A 14,959-nucleotide genomic window follows, 5' to 3' on the forward strand; every position below is an offset into this window, starting at 1 on the left:
TACAGTTTGATAGCCACAGGAAAGAAGGATCTCCTTCATCTCCACATTACTGTCTATAATCTCTCATTTCCATTTCCCCTGACTCTCAGTCTGAAGAAGGGTCTCGACCCGAAACGTCACCTATTCCTTTTCTCCAGAGATGCCGTCTGACCTGCTGTGTTACTCCAGCTTTCTGTGGTGGTTTCTCCAATCAAACCTACGTTGTGTTCCTTTCAATTATCTGGTGACCTCTCAGCGAAAGGGAGAAATATCCAAGGGAGCAGCAGCTGGACAGAATCACACTCACAGAACCATGTTTTTCAGGCAATATCACAGATTCCTTCAATCCCAATCAAGTGGGGTTGGTGGATACTTGAGCTGTTTTGACCCCAGGATTCACTAACTCTGACAATAGACTTTGAATCTCTCGAAGTTTCATGGCACTGATTTATTCGAAGGCAGAGACGTTTCCTGTTGGTCCCTTACTTCAGCTGTTGAATATGCAGCTGGCCTGCAACCTTGCACGGGGAACTCATATTTAGTTCCAACACAGAACAAATGGAACAGCACGGTGGCACAGCAGTAGAGTTGCTGCGTTACCTGGGTTCGATCCTGACTACGGATGCTGTCTGTACGGAGTTTGCACGTTCTCCCTGTGACTGCGTGGGTTTCCCCCAGGTGCTCCAGTTTCCTCCCACACTCCAAAGACGTACAGGTTTGTACGTCAATTGGCTTTTCGAAATTGTAAAGTGTCCCCAGTGTGTAGGATAGTGCTAGTGAACGGGGATTGATCAGTGCGGACGGACTCAGTGGGCTGAAGGGCCTGTTTCCAAGCTGTATCTCTAAAGTCTAAAGGCCAGAAGACCATTTGGCCCCATCATTCAATGCCACCTCTCAGAGAAATCCCATCAATCCCATTTTCTTACTTATTTCTCTGTGACCTATCATCTTCTACAGTAACCCTCCCCTCCTCTCCCCTCCCTATCTCCCACCACCCACCGAACCAGGAATAATATATAGCAGCTAATTAACCTAACTATAAAAACGGCCTATGGGGGAGGAATACAGAGTACCGGGGGAAACCCACGTGGTCACGGGAAGAATGTGCAAATACCAAATGTGCAGCAATAGAGATCAGAGTTGAACAAACTGCAGTGCAACCTCCTTAGAGGTCAGTAGTTATGACAAATTTAAAATAAATGAAAATGTTCTGAACTGTGGCGCCCGGTTCGGGGTGCCACTGGACATTACATCCGACCGGGGGCCACAGTTCACTTCGGAACTGTGGTCGGCCATGGCAAGACTCTTGGGTGTCAGCCTACACCACACTACGGCGTACCATCCACAGTCGAACGGGTTGGTGGAACGCTTTCACCGCCAGCTGAAAGCTGCCCTGAAGGCTCGGCTCACGGGCCCAGACTGGGTGGACGCCCTGCCGTGGGTTTTGCTGGGGATCCGCACCGCACCCAAGGAGGACTTGGCCTCCTCCTCCGCCGAGTTGGTGTACGGGGCCCCCTTGACGGTTCCCGGGGAGTTCATCCCACCAGTGCAGGGTCGAGTGGAGCAGCCTTCTGACGCCCTGCAACGTCTTCGGCAGACGGTGGGCAGGCTGGCACCTGTGCCCACGTCACGTCATGGGACATTCCAGCCACACGTCCCTGCCGCTCTGGAGGACTGCCAGTTTGTGTTCCTGCGCAGGGACGCACACCGATCACTTCTCCAGCGGCCGTACGAGGGCCCCTTCCGGGTCCTGCAACACGGCTCGGCCACATTCGTTCTGGACATGGGGGGTCGCAGAGAGACTGTTTCGGTCGCACGGCTGAAGCCGGCACACGTGGACATTGATCGGCCGGTGCCGGTTGCACAGCCCCGCCCGCGCGGTCGCCCCCCGTCCAAGCTACCCCCTCCAGTGTCTGCTACGACCCCTCCACCTGTCGGTCAGTCGCCGGTCCCTGCGCCGGTCATGGTGCGCACCCGGGCTGGTCGCCTCGTGCGCCCTCCTGTCCGTTTTGTACCTCTGGTTCTTGGGGGGGGTCCTGTGGCGGATCAGGCCACTCCTTGGGTCAGCCCCCTCGTTACGTGACGGACAGGCGAAAGGGGTTAAAAGCCAGACCAAGGGAAGGCGTATCTTATCCCTAGGAGAACTACGCTGTGGGCAGGAGCTCACAGCCTAATAAAAGAATCTTACTAAACACTGCCTGGCGTCTTGCCTTTTCTCTGGCCTCCGCCAGGCCACTACAATATGATATAATGTAATATAATATAATATGGTATAATGCAATATAATAAAATATAATGTGATATAATGTAATATACGGTATGGTATGATATGATAAGAGTGTAATATAATATAATATAATCTAATATCGGATTGTGGAGTCATATTCTAGTTCTTGCTCTGAATAACATGAGTAGCAGAAAATGATGCAATTATTCATGAGCAGAAAATAAACTCGAGTGATGTTGAAAATTCCAAGTTGTGCCTAGATAATAAATAACTGCCCCTTCGCCACTGCAATTGCCCCCACTCAATGTTCATGCCACCAGCAAGAGTAAAATTCAGAAAGAAGACACTGGAATTCATGAAAGGTAGGCAACAGGAGTTGAGTTGAGTTAAGGGCCTGTCCAACTTAGGCGATTTTAAGACGACTGCCGGCGACCAGGCTGTCGCCAACAGTTCGCCAGGGTGTCGCGGGCAAGATCGTGAGGAGTCTTCAAAGAATCGTAGTGGATCTCGGTGCAGCGCTGAGAAATTAACCGGATTGAAATTTCTCGGCGACAGCTGGCTTGTCGCCAGGTATCGTTGCTTATTGCGGGCGCTGTCCCCAGGTTTGCTAGGTTGTCGCGGATGCATTTAGAAGCACGTAATATTAAATACTTGTGTTTAACCATTTTACTGTCAGGACATTTGACAGATGGATTGGAGCCGACAGTTTGACGGTCAGGTAAGCATGGGAATTTCGCGATGTTTATGGCCATCAGCGATTACTTTTAAAGTAGGCTCCCAACCCAGATATGCATTGGTGCAGCACTCTCTCCTACCCCCTCCCCTCCCCCTCCCTCCCCTCACCCCCACTCAAGCCCCCCCTTATCCTCCCCTCCCCTCCTCCCTCCCCCTCACTCCATCCCCCTCAACCCCCCATATCTTCCCTCCTCCCCCTCTCCACCCCCTCCCTCCCTAGGAGATAGATTTAAACTTTAAAATGTGAATAACTTCAAAAATATAACACCAATTTTAAAGAAACTTCTTCCATTAGCACCAAAGGGACAACGGTAAGGTGGGCCTAAAATTGTCGTGCTATCGTATACCGTTTTGGCTGTAGTTCAGGAACATACAAACAAACAAACAAACAAGAGTTTTAGTATATAGATAGATAGCTAAGTCAGAATGCATTGTGCACATCATTCTTATGCAATTGGGCTGCGGCACAAATATATAAGATTGCAGTTTTTGAAAATACTACTAAGTTGTGAATATAAAGAAAACATTCGTAAATCACGAGGAATTTTCCACTCTTGCAAACTCCTCCGATGGCTGAACAGCTAAACGTACAATGCGGTGCCATGCTGAGTACAGGGATAGGAAGGTCCCTATATGATCTGAGGATTTATTCCGTACTGACCTAGGATGTGCTGAAAGCCTCCTTGAACATATGCAACGGGCTTAGCGGGAGAGATACTGCCTTACAGCACCAGAGGCCCGCGTTCGATCCTGACTACAGGTGCTTCTCTGTACGGAGTTTGCATGTTAACTGGCTCGGTATAAATGTAAAATTGTCCCTTGTGTGTGTAGCATAGTGTCAATGTGCGGGAATAGCTGGTCGGTGCTCCTGGGGATTTCAACCAAGTGATCACTCAGAGCGGCAAAGTGGGGAAGGAACATTTAGGCTGGAATTGAGCGGGGCGTGCATTAGGATCGCTGAAGCGCTGTGTAAGCAGCAGAAAGAATACACCACATCACAAACTGGCCACATACGTGCCCTGAAGCGACCGCCTGCCCCAGCTGTGGAAGGGCCAGCAGTTGCCACATTGACATCTTTAGCTCAGAACCTGATTCCAGCAATGAGTGGGCTAGCATATGATGAGCGTTTAACGGCACTGGGCCTCTACTCGCTGGAGTTTCGAAGGTGGAGAGGGGACCTCATTGAAACTTACAGAATAATTAAAGGCATAGAGTGGATGTGGAAAGGATGTTTCCACTGGTGGGAGAGTCTAGGACCGGAGGTCATAGCCTCAGAATTAAAGGGCTCTCTTTTAGAAAGGAGGTGAGGAGGAACTTCTTTAGTCAGAGGGTAGTTAATCTGTGGAACCAAGCCAGTGCATATTTTTAAGGCAGAGATAGACAAATTCTTGATTAGAACGGGTGTCAAGGATTATGGGGTGAAGGCAGAAAAACGGGATTAGGAGGCACAGAATGGTGTAGTAGGATTGATGGGCCAAATGGCCTAATTCTGCTCTTATAACTTGTGAATTTGTGATTCCGCGGAACTGGAGTGGGAAACAAGTGACCCCCTATCCCTAAGGGTCAGCCAGTGAAGAGGGGAATGTTGAGTCAATCTGATGCACCTGCAATTGGCCACTGGAGCAGAGAGGGGAGACCTTGATGTTCCCTGAGCTCAGCATAAGCAGGGAACGCTGCAATGAAACTAGCGCGGTGGACTGAACAACTCAGAAATACCCCTTCTCACTGCTGCCTCTTCACCGTCCCTAAAGCGTAGACGTCAAGTGAGGAAAGACCTGTGCTTATCTGCAATCATCGGCGTGGTCGTATAACATGACAGCTCTTCCTGTTTAAGCTCACATGGGAAAGATGACACCTTGGCTAAGCTACCAGAATGAGTCATCCAACATATGCCCATTCCTCAGGAGCTGTGGGACCAAAGGCATTCCTGGCTTTCAATTTCTCAAAATCAGCTGGTAATCAGCTGTTGCTCCAACATCTAGTATCTACACTGGTTATTCAGCTCCATCTCTGTCCTCAGTTTATTGCGCCGTGACCACACATTTTTCGATGAAGAAAAAAAGTGCATTTAATGCAGAATCCTAAGTCATGCCTGTCATGTAAAGAATGAGCTTTGTGTATAAGCGCGGGATAAACAAAAATGCCCCATACACATAATAAGGGAGTGGACAATTCACGTGCCCAGAGCAGATTACATTAAAAGTTGTTCCCCATGTGCAATCTGCAATTCCACTTTAGGTTTTCAACTGCAAGTCATAGAGTCACACAGTGTGGAAACAGGCTCTTCAGCCCAACTTGTACACAGTGACCAACATGTCCCATCAACATTAGTCCCACCTGCCTGTGTTCGGCCAATATCCCTCCAAACCTGTCCTATACATGTACTTGTCTAATTATTTCTTAAATGTTGCAATAGTCCTTGCCTCCTTTGGCAACTCGTTTCATACACCCACCACCTGCTGCGTGAAAAGGCTCAGATTCCTATTAAATCTTTTCCCTTTCTCCTTAAACCTATGTCCTCTGGTTCTCAATTCCCCTACTCTGGGCAAGAGACTGTGCGTCTGCCCGACCTATTCCTCTCATGACTTTATACACCTCTATAAGGTCACCCCTCATCCTCCTGTGCTCCAAGGAATAGAGTCCCAGCTTGCTCAACCTCTCCCTATAGCTCAGACCCTCGAGTCCTGGCAACAATCTCGTAAATCGTCTCTGTACCCTTTCCAACGGCAAGTGCTGAGCTATTGAGTAAAACACAAGTGACTCAGTGGGTCAGCAGCATCTCTGGAGGACATGTATAGGCTACGTTTCGGGTCGGGACCCTCCTTCAGACTGAACTGTTGTCCAACCAATAGCACAAACAAAGTCACGCCTTCAGCATGCTAAGAATAGCTAATCTTCGAAAAGTAACGGAACCCCAGTATCCTTTTAAACATCATTTCTTAATGTCAACAGGATCTGCCTGACAACATGCTGGGTATTTGCGACTGACAGTAATCCTGAGATTCCCTAGCTAAACCACCATTGCAATTTCCTTATAGAATATTATGACTCTATTTTAGAATAGGGTCATTTCAATCCATATAAACTGACATCAAATCAACCAGGAAAACATTTTGGTTATGTCTTCATTTCCACGTATCTCGTTTCATAAAGCTGCAGCTAATTCCAGTAAAAGCAAATGTTAAGTAATCTTACCAAATATTCTGTTCACACAGCCTATTTTGCTAATTTCATTTGATTATATTAAAAACAAGGCATCATATAAATAGTTGATTTGTCCATGTTTAACAGCAATGTCAATATTTAAATTCCTTTAAAATGGGACGAACAAATATTAAGGAAAAGCAAGTGAAATAAAGTCAACTATTGGTTTAATCCATTGTTTTTTTTCTCTTGAATATCAGTTGAGGGGAGACGATAGAAGAATGATAAAATTACTAAGGGCATAGATAGAGTGGACAGTCAGATCCTTTTGTCCCCAGGGTTGAAAATGTCCAACACTAGAGGGCGCTGCTAGCAGGTGAGAGGGGGAAGGTTTCATAGAAATGTACCTGGCAAGTTTGTTTTTTACAGAGTGGTCGGGGCCTGGAATGCATTGCCAGAGTAGTGGCATTCAAGAGGCTTTTGAATAGGCACATGGAAGTGCAGTGAATTGAGGGACATTGATCATGTATAAGCAGATGAGATCTGTTTTAACTAGACATCATGGGTTGAAGGGCCCATTCCTGGAATCGTACTGTTCTATGTTCCAAGTCCAGGTTCAGGTTAGAGTTGGCTCCAATTATTTAAATTTTATTAAACTCCCAAACTTTGCTGCTTTTCCATTGCTCCATACACTCTGTGCAAATTGCACTTTTCCCTTATCAAAAACATGCATTATTTTGAGCTGATTGGAATTTGTCTTAGTGAAATTAGTCCCTGTTTCTTCGTGGAAACATCCTCATTAGCTTGTGTAGGAAGGAACTGCAGATGCTGGTTTAAACCGAAGATAGACACAAAAAGCTGGAGTAACTCAGCGGGACAGGCAGCGGCGAAGCCTCGCGACGATGGGGCCTTGGCGGTGGTGGAGCCTTGCAACGATGGGGCCTTGGCGGTGGTGAAGCCTCGCGACGATGGGGCCTTGGAGGTGGAGCCTTGCGACGATGGGGCCTTGGCGGTGGTGAAGCTTCGCGACGATGGGGCCTCGGCAGTGGAACCTCGCGGCAGCGGCAATGCCTTGCGGGTCGACTCGCGGTCAACGAGAACATGGAGGACCACCGTGAGGGAGGAGGGGACAGGCAAGGGAGCGGGGGGGACCTGCGCGAGGGGAAGAACAATGGAGGACCTGGCGTGGGGAAACTGTTGGGAGTGGGTTGGGGGAGAACAACAGGAGGAGCCAGCGTAACTGACAAAGTAACTTTGACAGCGCCATAGGTGGCTGCTATTTGTATACATTGTGTATGCAGCAAAGAATCTCACTGTGCTTAGTCACAGGTGACAATAAAGTATTCCTGTTTCATCTCTGGAGAGAAGGAATGAGATGCTGCCTGTTCTGCTGAGTTACTCCAGCTTTCTGTGTCTCTCTCTCATCAGCTTAATACATCTCTCTATTCCCTCCTTTGTTTGACACCCTCTTTAAAGTTAAAGCCACATGTTACACATGGGCCTATAAATTAACAAAATCCCAAAAGCTGCTTCGATGCTCAAAAAGATAAACATGAAACGTGTTATAGCAGCGTTAATGTCATCTTTGTCTGTACAGTGATTATTTTTTGGACATCGTACAGATGTGTTTCTAGGCCATGATCTTTATAGGGTGATGTAACTTAATCCGTTCGGGACTATATGTTCCTGTTTATAAAATGCAGAATTACATAATGTTCATCTTTGCACTTTTATCAATTTGTCCTTGCACTTTCCAAGATTCAAAGTGAATTCTTTGAAAGAAATTTGCGTCATAATTTCACCTGATTAACTTAAAATGTTTGTTTCCAAAAAAGAACACATATCAGAAGTGGATAACGAAGAATGCGTTGGAAGGAACTGCAGATGTTGGTTTAAACCGACGATAGACACAAAAAGCTGGAGTAACTCAGCGGGACAGGCAGCATCGCTGGAGAGAAGGAATGGGTGACGTTTCGGGTCGAGACCCTTCTTCAGATGATCTGGATAATGAGGAAGCCTGAAGAATTTCTGCCTTCAGGAAGATCAAAAAGTGCTCAAAAATATTGACTTATTTGCTGACATTTCTGCTCATGAACTGAAATGTCAAAAGTTGAAAATAAGGTTTGAAAACAGAAATAAAATATTACAGTATGACTTTCTTACCTTTCAAAAATTAAAGTACCTTGATTGGTATTTTTTATAGGAAAATTTTAGTCCTTAAGAAACCTATATATTTTTTAAATTTAACATTGTGAACTGGGCACTTGGAGCATAAAACAGTACAGCACAGGAACTGGCCTTTCGGCCCACAATGTCAATGCTCAACAATTGGCACAGTGGTAGAGTTACTCCCTGACAGCGCCAGAGACCCTGGTTGATCCTGACTATGGGTGCTGTCCGTACGGAGTTTGTCCGCTATCCCTGTGACTGCATGGGTGTTCTTTGGGTGCTCTGCTTTCCTCCCACATTCCAAAGACGTTCAGATTTGTAGGTAAATTAGATTCTGTAAATTGTCCCTAACGTACAGTGTAAGACAGTCTTACTATGCAGGGTGATCGCTGGTCTGCGCGGCCTCCATGCTGTATCTGTAAAGTCTCACATCTAAACATGATGTCAGCTTAAAGTAATCTGCTGTGCCTGCACGTGGTCCACACCCCTCCATTTCCTACATATCCATGCGCCTATCTAAAAGCCTCTTAAAGGCCACGATCATACCTGCCTCCACCACCTCCACTGGAGGAGCGCTCCAGGTTCCCACCGCATTGCGCTCTATGTAAAAAAAACTTGCCCCGCACATCTACTTTAAATTTAGTCCTTCTCACCTTAAAGCTATGCCCGATTAACCACGTGATTTTTTTTTTCTATTACGAGTCTCAAATTGTGGAGTACGGAGGCAAATAAATAAATGATGGGTCTTTGTCTGCCTGCCCATGGAGCTATCAACCCAAGCATCTGCCGTCCATCTAGGGTGAATAAAGCAGAATTGGCTAAAAATTGGGATTGTATGGTGATAAACTAATAGCATATGATTGGAAAACAATTTAACCTGGAATCCGCAACTATTTCTGGATCAAACCTCCCCATTTATGGACTTCAAATGACAAGCCCTTTTTAAAATCACTCACGCAACCTCAAAACAAGTGTCGTATCAGACATGCAGGTGATGCATCATTCCTTTTGGACATCACGGTGAACTTATTCTATTCTGTTTTAAAACTGTTACAATTTGTTTCATAGGGTTGTTTAAATTAATACTGACTAGCTAATTAAATTATTGCATCGTATGGGAGGCGCATTCCCAATCTCGTTGTACCCCTGTACAATGACAATAAAGATATATTGTATTGTATTGTATTGTATTGTATTGGACTATGCCGATGAGGGGAAAATTTTATTGGGACTCTCAGGCGCACATGGTCTTTCAAACACAGAACCACCTTGGAGTCTACAAGGGAGTTACAACGGTAAAATACATAAGAGTCGTCCTTGCACCCATCACACCCACCATCACAACGAGAAGCCAATGCCACATTCAGAGGGTGGTGGGCATGTGGAAAGAGCTACCAGAGGTGGTTGTCAAGGCAGGTGTGACAACAACGTTTACCTGACACCTGGACAGGTACATGGATAGGGAAGGTTTAGAGCGACACAAAATGTTTCTTCAGAGTCTGAAGGGTTTCGACCCAAAACATCACCTATTCCTTTTCTCCAGAGAAACTGCCTGATCCGCTCCAGTCTATCTTTGGTATAGTGCAAAGACTCACTCCTACGCAAGGTTGAGAGGGATACGGGCCAAACACAACCAAATGGGAATAGTTTGGATGGAGTATCATGGCCGGTATGAACAAGTAGGGCCAAAGGGTCTTTTTTTATGCTGTATGACTCTATCCCTTTGATTTACAGTCCATCTCCCGAGCCCCAAATCTGTGCTCCCCAGATGTGTTGCTTCCTCCCTAACTTTGCTACCATTTCCCTGCTTCCATATCTGGATCCAAAACCTGCTGTTCATCCCCCTGTCAAATGATGCTGGATAGATCACCCTGACTCCAACAGGAAAAGACTATGGCAATGCCTCCTCCGCAATGGAAGTGGCTGCCATAGTGCTTACTCCCCCTCCCCCCCTCTCAAAAGAAGGTAACAAATGTTATTCTACCCTTCTCAATAGTATGATCTCCCAACGATCCATCCGTCCCCAATAGAGAACACCTCTCCTCAAGAGAGGATGGCTGCAGGGATCACACTTGAAATATCTTGGGATTGTTTTGAAGTACAGTAAATTTCCCAGTCAGGCATATAATGGGAAGCATTTGACTCCAACGGGATCACTTTAACCTGGATGAAAGGCAGACACAGCATGGTGTCAAATCCCGTCTCACCAATTCACATCAGATGATTTATCAGGTTTAGGTTATTATTGTCATGTGTACCAAGATACCATGAAACGTTTTGTGCTAAGGGATCTTCAAAACCCTTGCTTTCGAATAAGATTAGTGCTGAAAGTGGCAAACTGCATCAATTCCAATCTAGAAACTACCAAAGCAGAATAGGCGGCTTAATTGTACATCACCGCCAACAAGAAGAATCATAAGTGGAAAGATATTCATTTCAATCCCAACTCACCGTGGATTTTGATGGCAGTGTTAGTCGTGTGGGTCCTCCCTTCCTTTGCTGCAACAAAAGATAAGAATTTCACGTGAATGAAGCCCTGTAATCCATCAGCCACAACTGAACACCTAAAATATTGTCTGTGGTCCACGATTCATCCCCTCCCACTTCCCTCCCACTTCCTTCCCTCCCTCACCAATTGCAGGTTATAACTCGTGCCACTTGATATGGGAATGTGAAATCCTATTCTTGCTTGAAGTTGAGGTTTAATCTGGAGGGTTGTTAAAACAATCACAAACATCACTATTACTGCTAATGAGTTGAATCATCGCCATCGCCTTGTACAGGTGTCGCAAGCAGAGTTTGATTTTGCTGGTTGATGCCCAACCCGCTGATGTTAAAACAAATGTGTCAGTATATCATTTCCACTTGTACACCAGATGCCCTTCTGGACTCTCCACCAGTAATTTAATACACAATTATAGGCAGTCCCTCGGAAAGGCTTTCGGAGGGAGTGGCATACCTCCCCAAATAGAGTTTGGGAAGTCAAGGGCATTTTATTTTACACTTCCACGCTGCAAGAACGCAAAGCAGCAGGAGGAGGAATAATTTATCAACTAATATCTCAGGATGCAATTGAGATAGAGGATAGGAAAAATGAGAGACTACAGCATAAAAATAAGAGTGTAGAAATCTATCAAAACCTACCAGCTCTTTTAACTCCCTTTGTCTATCACATAGCTGCTCGTACATTTTCTTTCCGACATCTGTGCTTTCCAATGTGGAAATAATTTGAAGCTGTGTGTCTTTGTTGTCTATGATGTTGTATTCGAGCATCAAACACAAGATCTAGAATTTAAAGAAACCAAGATTTTGTTCAAAAGTCAAAAATGCTTTCGCAAAGGATAACATCTTATTGACCACCAGACATTTGTAGCACACTGATCCTCCAAATGTGCAATGACTTCTTGAGGGTGTCAATTATGGCTCGTTGGGTAGCACACTTGAGTGAGGCAGCAAGTTATGAATTCAAGCCCCACACTAGAGACCAAAGCACGGAGTCCAAGGCTGAGAGAGTGCTGCTTCCTCAGAGGTGCCACCTTGCTGCTGAGCCATTAACCTGCAGAGGGGAAGTGATAAATTGATGGAGCAAAGCTATACCACCAAAAATGCCCCAGCACCTTTGCACACGAGTACTGCTCCTTCTCATTCCACACAATACAAACTCTTTCAGTGCGCTGAGGTAATATTTCCGTGGTGCTTTTACGGACCACTGCTAAGGCTGCCTATGACCTTGTACTAACGGGCAGAGATTACATTGGCTCATAGGAGGCCAAACTACTTAATCAATCTACTCAATGTCTGTTATCAGCAGATACCATGCCAACTAACTTGGTGGTCATTGAACTTTGAATCCAGATCAAGCACAAGAAATGAACACCTGCTGTTATGAAATTTAACCCTGGGTATATACTTAACATGGGTGAAGTGTTGCTATCTTTCATTCTATTCTTAGCAGTAAACTGGTTAGATTATATGAACACCTGACTTGTGAAATCACCAGCGGCTGATACATGAATTGATTACCTATTACTGCTTTCAGAGGAAGTTTAATGCTGGGAGGTTATACCTTGCCAGAGATAATGTATTATTCTCAGGAAAAACACAAAATACCAGAGTAACTCAATGGGTCAGGCAGCATCCCTGGAGAACACGGATGATGTTTCGGGTCAGGATCCTGCTTCAGACTCAATAGGTAATAGGTGACGTTTCCGGTTGGGTCATGGCCCGAGGGAGGGTCCTGAGCCAAAACGTCACCTACTGAGTCTGAAGAAGGGTCCTGACTTGAAACGTCACCTCTCCATGTTCTCCAGGAATGCTGCCTGACCCGCTGAGTTACTCCAACATTCTGTGGCTGCCCTTGGTCAACTAGCATCTGCAGTTCCTTGTTTTTGTATTCATTTAAGGTGTGACTGCCTTCCTCCTGAATCACAAAGGCTAATTGTTGTTAAGTGAATTGAGTCAAAGGCTAATTGGAAAGTGGTGTAGATTAATGTAAGTGACGTTTAGTTGAACACACACTTCAAATTATTTGGAAAGCACCTTAACTGCAGGAAGGCTATCCAAGGCACAGCGCTGAAGATATATTTGGACCAATGTTCAGGAGATTGGTTGAAGAAGTAGGCTTTAGGAGAATCTTAAAGGAAAGAAGCAGAGAGGGTTAAGGTGCCCATTTCACACCCGAGGGACCAGCTGCGAAATTCATGACCACCAATGGTGAAATGGTTAAATTTGGGGAATAGTCAGGAGGCCAAAGATACAGGGACCTAAATATCTGAATGTGTTGAAGGAATAGAGGAGATTATGGAATCAAAGAGTGTTGAAACCCTGGAATGATTTCAAAAACAATGATGAAAGCATAAAATAGAGCTCTTGGCCAGAGCCAATAATGATGGTTGAGGAGTTTGGGGTGAGCTTTAGTCTGCAGACAATGCAAGGCGAGGCAGTCAGGAGGGCCTAAAAATAGTCAAGTCCAGAGATAAGATAAATAAGATGTTCTTTCTTTCTTATGTCAACTACAACAATCAAAAGCGTCAATTGGTGCTTCAGAGAACACTACGATACTTTAAATAAGATGTTGATTTTAGCAGCAGAGGCTGGGGTAAGAATGGAGTCAGGCAATATAATGATTGGGAACAAGAAGACGATGATCGTGTAGATGCATTGGGAGAAAGACACAAAAAGCTGGAGTAACTCAGCAGGTCAGGCAGCATCTCTGGAGAGAAGGAATGGATGACGTTTCGGGTCGGACCCTTCTTCAGAAAGCTCATCCCAGGGTCAGACGTAACCATGAGCTTGTGAATTGTCGGGGAGAAGGATGGAATCAGTGGCTAAGAAACAAACTCTGAAGCTGATCCAAGAGAATGGCTGAGAGTCTTCCTGATATTCATATGCAGGAAATCTCTACCAGCAGAGTGGAGCAGCTATTAGAGATAGTCTTTACAGTGCCACAGTCCCGGGTTCGATCCTGACCACGGGTGCTATCTGTGTGGAGTTTGCATGTCCTCCCTATGACTGCGTGGGTTTCCGCTGGGTGCTCTGGTTTTCGCCCACATCCCAAAGACGTGCGGGTTTGTTGGTTAATTGGCCTCTGTAAAACAAAACCTCAATGTATAGGGAGTGGGTGAGAAAGTGTGAATATACAGAAGTAGTGTGAGTGGGTGGACTCGGAGGACCAAAGGGCCTGTTTCCACGCTGTATCTCAGAAACGAGAGTGAAATGTGTGGGGTTTTCACATTCGTTTTAAGTATAATTCACCCATGTAAAATGGTGCCTGAGAATGGACAGGGATAATGAAGTAGAAATGAAAGGCAAGTCTTGTTGAAAGGAAAATGCTCATGGTTGTGCCAACTTTATTCTAAAGTGGACATGCGCAGATGATGAGACAATAGTGTGTCACCATCTTCTTGTCAGCTATGGTTCCTTTGGGAGAATCTTTGTCTCAAAGTCAGATGTTAGCAGGCCCAATCCCTAGGCCAGAGGTATAAGCAATAACAAAGGAGCAATCTATCAAACTAGAAACACAGAAGGTCTGGCCCATCTAATCTGCAAGAGGGAGGCGAATCTATGGAATTCATTGCCACAGAAGGCTCTAGATGCCAAGTGAATGGATATTTATACGGCTGAGATGGATAGATTCATGATTAGTTTAGTTTAGAGATACTGGGTGGAAACAGGCCCTTTGGCCCACCGAGTCTGCGCCGCCCAGCGATCCCCGCACATTAACACCACCCTACGCATACTAGGGACAACGTACATTTATACAAAGCCAATCAACCTACAAACCTGTACCAAAGATCTCGGAGAAAACGCACACGCTCACGGGGAGAGCGTACAAACTCCGTACAGACAGTACCCGTAGTCAGGACCGAACCCAGGCCTCTGGGGCTTAAAGTGCTGTAAGGCAGCAACTCTACCCCTGCGCCACTGTGCCGCCCTAATCATAGATCAGCCATGATTGAATAGGGGAGTAAACTTGATGGGTTGAATGGGCTAATTCTGCCCCTATCACTTATGAACTTCTGAAGATGGGTGTAAACAAAATCATGACCATTTTGAAGAAGAGCAAAGGAGCTGTCACAATATTCCTCGGCAATATTAACAGTATCACAAATGAAACATTATCTACACATTGCTGTGTGTAGGCACTAGCTGGGCATAGATCCATTGCCAAGTGTCTTACATTCCAAGAGTAACAATATTTGCTAT

General features: G+C 45.6%; 1 protein-coding gene across 2 annotated transcripts in view; it reads right to left on the reverse strand.

The window, feature by feature from the left end:
• cmip (c-Maf inducing protein) overlaps nucleotides 1–14,959 on the reverse strand; it is a 248,695-nt gene that overhangs the window by 13,223 nt on the left and 220,513 nt on the right. For both annotated transcript variants that reach the window (XM_078400764.1, XM_078400763.1), the window contains exons 16-17: nucleotides 11,399–11,539; nucleotides 10,706–10,753 (exon numbers count right to left, since the gene is read on the reverse strand). In XM_078400764.1, coding sequence (XP_078256890.1) covers nucleotides 10,706–10,753; nucleotides 11,399–11,539 — 189 coding nt within the window. The remainder of the gene's footprint in view (nucleotides 1–10,705; nucleotides 10,754–11,398; nucleotides 11,540–14,959) is intronic.

The sequence above is a fragment of the Rhinoraja longicauda genome, chromosome 6 (genome assembly GCF_053455715.1).
Source record: "Rhinoraja longicauda isolate Sanriku21f chromosome 6, sRhiLon1.1, whole genome shotgun sequence".
NCBI classification, from domain to species: Eukaryota; Metazoa; Chordata; class Chondrichthyes; order Rajiformes; family Arhynchobatidae; genus Rhinoraja; species Rhinoraja longicauda.